Source organism: Neoarius graeffei, chromosome 2 (assembly GCF_027579695.1).
Source record: "Neoarius graeffei isolate fNeoGra1 chromosome 2, fNeoGra1.pri, whole genome shotgun sequence".
Lineage (NCBI taxonomy): Eukaryota > Metazoa > Chordata > Actinopteri > Siluriformes > Ariidae > Neoarius > Neoarius graeffei.
This window is the reverse complement of record NC_083570.1, coordinates 31,974,321-31,978,555: the sequence shown is the minus strand read 5'-3', so window position 1 is coordinate 31,978,555 and position 4,235 is coordinate 31,974,321. Positions and strand designations below refer to the sequence as shown.

Genomic DNA, 4,235 nt, shown 5'->3' with positions numbered 1-4,235 from the left:
TTAATACACTTTACAGTAGATTATTAGATTTTAATAGAATAGATGAGCCAAAATAATTGGGGATCTTTTTTTAATGGGCCCCGACTCATTACAAGAATGATGGGCCTCAAAGCAGAAAAGGTTAGAACCTCTGCTCTAAATGACGTGCAGCTTTAAAAGTGCCTTGCTGGCACCACTAATGTAGGGGTCACTGTGTTAATTAATTAACAATAAACTAACAAGATATAGGATTTTTCAGTTTAAAGTCTTTGCAACTTGCTTGCATCTCGCCACACTGCACGTAACTATAGTAGTGACTTTCTGTAGTGACCCTGTAAAGTACTGACTGCTATCTTCATATATCCAGAACTGTTTCCAATACTCATAATTTCCTAGAACTGTTGAGCTCTGGAACAGTCTCCCTCATTCTGTAAAATATGCAACTAGTCTGTCTCAATGTAAAAGCCTACTCTCTAATCAGTATAAAGCGAAGCTTGCGTTATACCAGCCACCATAAGCGATAATTATTGTAAAGTATTTTTATTTAATTCTTTTATTTTTTCTTTAGTTTTCCTTTTTATATTTCTGCATTGTACGTTTTTTTCTTTTCTTTTTTCTCATTCTTTTGTTACATGTAGTGGCTGAAAATCAATTGGGGCCTTGCCCTGTATAATAATCTCTCACAAACATAAGAATGAACCACCAGCTTTACTATAGCATGGATATAAACACAAATGTTTATTACATTTTCTTAATATGATGTAATTATAAATGAATATTACATCACTGTCCTTCTAGTCTTTGCTATGTGTGTATTCCTCTCACAAACCATTTTTCTTTTTTTCTCCTTCATGCTATTTTGTTAAATCTTAACTTATTCTTTTTTCTTTCTTTATGTAACATTTGTGATGAATCAAGATAAATTAAACTAAAGTAAACATACCAGAAACTAAGCTTTCTGGTCAAATGGGCCAGGGTTTCAAACGATAAAATCCGATAAATCAAGTAGAGTGCTGTTGAGACTCTATTCACAGAAGTGAGTTCTTTAGGTAAAGGGCAGTGTGTTAGAGAGATGAGTATATATATATATCTCAAAAGGAGATGATGTGCAAAAGAGTGGATAGGGTTGGATGGAGAAAACACTAAATTATAAATTAAATAGTGTCTTAAATGGTCTGATTATTAAGGCTCTGACTAATAGGCTATTAATCAAAATGTACTTTGCAATATTAGTATTAAATGTCACTGATTAGCTCTGATTAGCTCTATTTTAGAACTTGAATAGAGCCTTGTCATTTTTATGCTCTCTTTTACCTTCAACATGCATCTTCTTTTATTTAAAAAATTGACAGTTATTTGCCTGTTAATGTAAATGCCTTAATAATAATCTCTCATAAACATAAGAATGAATCACCAGCTTTACTATAGCACAAAATGTTTATTACATTTTCTTAATATGATGTAATTATAAATGAATATTACATCACTGTCCTTCTAGTCTTTGCTATGTGCATATTCCATATTAGTATATAAGCATTTTAAAACATAAATGTTTGCATCACAGGTCACAGCTGAATATTTGCATAGCTTACTTATAATAAATAAACAAAGCATCAGTTAATTCTACAGAGTAATATTCCTGGGGCGGCACGGTGGTGTAGTGGTTAGCGCTGTCGCCTCACAGCAAGAAGGTCCTGGGTTCGAGCCCTGGGGCCGGCGAGGGCCTTTCTGTGTGGAGTTTGCATGTTCTCCCCGTGTCCGCGTGGGTTTCCTCCGGGTGCTCCGGTTTCCCCCACAGTCCAAAGACATGCAGGTTAGGTTAACTGGTGACTCTAAATTGACCGTAGGTGTGAATGTGAGTGTGAATGGTTGTCTGTGTCTATGTGTCAGCCCTGTGATGACCTGGCGACTTGTCCAGGGTGTACCCCGCCTTTCGCCCGTAGTCAGCTGGGATAGGCTCCAGCTTGCCTGCGACCCTGTAGAAGGATAAAGCGGCTAGAGATAATGAGATGAGATGAGATGAGTAATATTCCTTTTTCCTTTTTTTTTACTTAAAAAAGTCCTAGTGTATTTCTGAAATTCCTAACTCTAACTCTGTAAGTATTTGTATAAACTTACTAGTATAATATAATTCCTCATTTCAATTTTAATTGTAATTAACATTTGTGATAGATTGTTTTTTGACATATTTTTCTGTAGTGACTTGCTGCAAAGCATGCACATCTTTGCTGTGGCTTTTGTCTGTAGTAATTTTCCCGCAGCGCGTCATACAGTGATGAATGACGCAGACCATCAGCAGAATTAACATGAGAGTGCACAGAATTATTCCAAGAATACCTCCAACTGAGATGAACGAAGGGGGAGACCTGCTTGTAGGTCTGATGGTGCCAATAGATGGTGTCGTGCTTAATTCTTCTGTCTTGACACATTCTGTTTGACCAACGAGACGAAATCCTTCCTCACAAGAACAGTTAAAGCCTCCAGGAATATTTTTGCAATTTTGGTCACATACTTGTGCATCACACTCATTTATATCAGTGCAAACGTTACCATTAAGCTGTTCTTCTAGAATGAAGCCATTAGGACAGCTACATTGAAAAGGTTTGTGAAGGTCACACTCTATAGCTGGACATTCCCATTGTGGACAATAAAGTGTACATTTGTGTCTGTTTTCTGATGACACTTTGTATCCCTTGAAGCATTCACAATGATAACTACCTATGGTGTTATTGCATGTGTGTTCACAAGGTGCAGAAGAACATTCGTTATCATCTTTGCATGTGTCGTTTTCCTTTGTAAAGCCATTCTTACAGAGACACTCAAAACCACCAGTAGTGTTGATACAGTAGGAATTTTCATCTGGACACAGTATTTTATTAGAACACTTGTCAATATCTTTGCAGGTCTTTCCATCCTCACCAAGTTCATATCCATTACGACATTGACAAACATAATTCTTTCCCTTCACTACACATTCTTGAGAACAATTTGCTTGCAGACATCTTGAGAACAATTTGCTTGGGTCATTCTGTACCTTGCTACAACGGACTTCATTACTTTCAAGTTTATAGCCTGGAGGGCAAGTGCAAATAAATGTTTCATTCCACTTCCTGCAGCCATGTTCACAGCCTCCTTTATAAACTTCACAGTTCCAAGGTGCTTTCATCCAAGTGCCTTCAAAACAAATGTATTTTGTTCCCAGATGTTTGTTTGTTGCATTGCTACCATGGGGCACTTCTTGTAGATCCTCTCTGGCAAATCCAAAAGGAGTTTCATACAGAACCTGTGACAAAAGTTGTCTACACTTTTGGATGTTATTGTACTCACACAAATATCCTTCAATTGTATGATTACAGTATCGTTCTGTCCATTTTGGATCATCTTTAGATAGTGATACACATCTCTGAGAGCAGATCCGTTCCTGGTTTTTCCAGTTTGTGAAACTAGTTGCTTCATCTCCAGTTATCCACGTGTATCCTTTCAGATCCTGAGTTGATTCTGCACAGAAGTCCTTCATGTACCTTAAACCCATCCAGAAGTTTCCAGTATATCCAGTTAACAGATCTGAAATGACACTGTTTACCGCCATGGTTCGGACAGTGACTAAATGACCTCCTTTATCATCACAGGACTTTTGTGCTGAATTAAAATCCACAGCCTCTGTATGCACAGTAACGCAGTACTGATCAACGCAGTTGCCGTGATTTGGTTTTCTCCCCTGTGCTGTCACAAGCACGAGCGCCATGACCACTCCTAGAAAAGACTTCATCCCTAAAATGTTGTCGTTTAGACAAACAGAGATTTGATCTTTTTCCCCCTCGTCCTGAGTGTTTACCAAACGTTCTGTCTTGTTATTCACGGCTCCGCTACGTCTTGCTCTGCCTTTATAAACAGCTGTACCGTTTGAGGAACTGGGAGGAAGCTGGATTTTGCTGGCGCTGTTCCAGGTCCGACGCGGCCGCGCGCTTCTCTCCATGCAACAGCTGCAGGCAGTAAAGCAGGCTTCAGGCTACATAATATCCCACAAGACTTATTTCGCTATTCGTTCCAACAAACAGAACTGACTTGGTCTTGAGACTTGCTGTAGTGATTGTTATTTTGTGATTATAGAAATATACACAGGAAACAGAAAAAAAAACAATCCATGTAATAGAGACCCCAAGACACCCCACCCCTGAAAAGCTTCCAGCACATGACTTACCCACCTCAAATTGACCCACATAGTTTTTATTTAGGGTTGTTTTACAATCAGGGTA

The 4,235-nt window shown here is 38.3% G+C and overlaps 1 protein-coding gene across 1 annotated transcript; it reads right to left on the bottom strand.

Annotated features, from left to right (window-relative positions):
• Positions 1–1,909: 1,909 nt before the first annotated feature.
• thbd (thrombomodulin) lies at positions 1,910–4,028 on the bottom strand. Its single transcript, XM_060907408.1, has one exon. It carries the CDS (start codon positions 3,953–3,955, stop codon positions 2,126–2,128), a length of 1,830 nt encoding a protein of 609 aa, XP_060763391.1. The 5' UTR covers positions 3,956–4,028; the 3' UTR covers positions 1,910–2,125.
• Between the last annotated feature and the right edge of the window lie 207 nt (positions 4,029–4,235).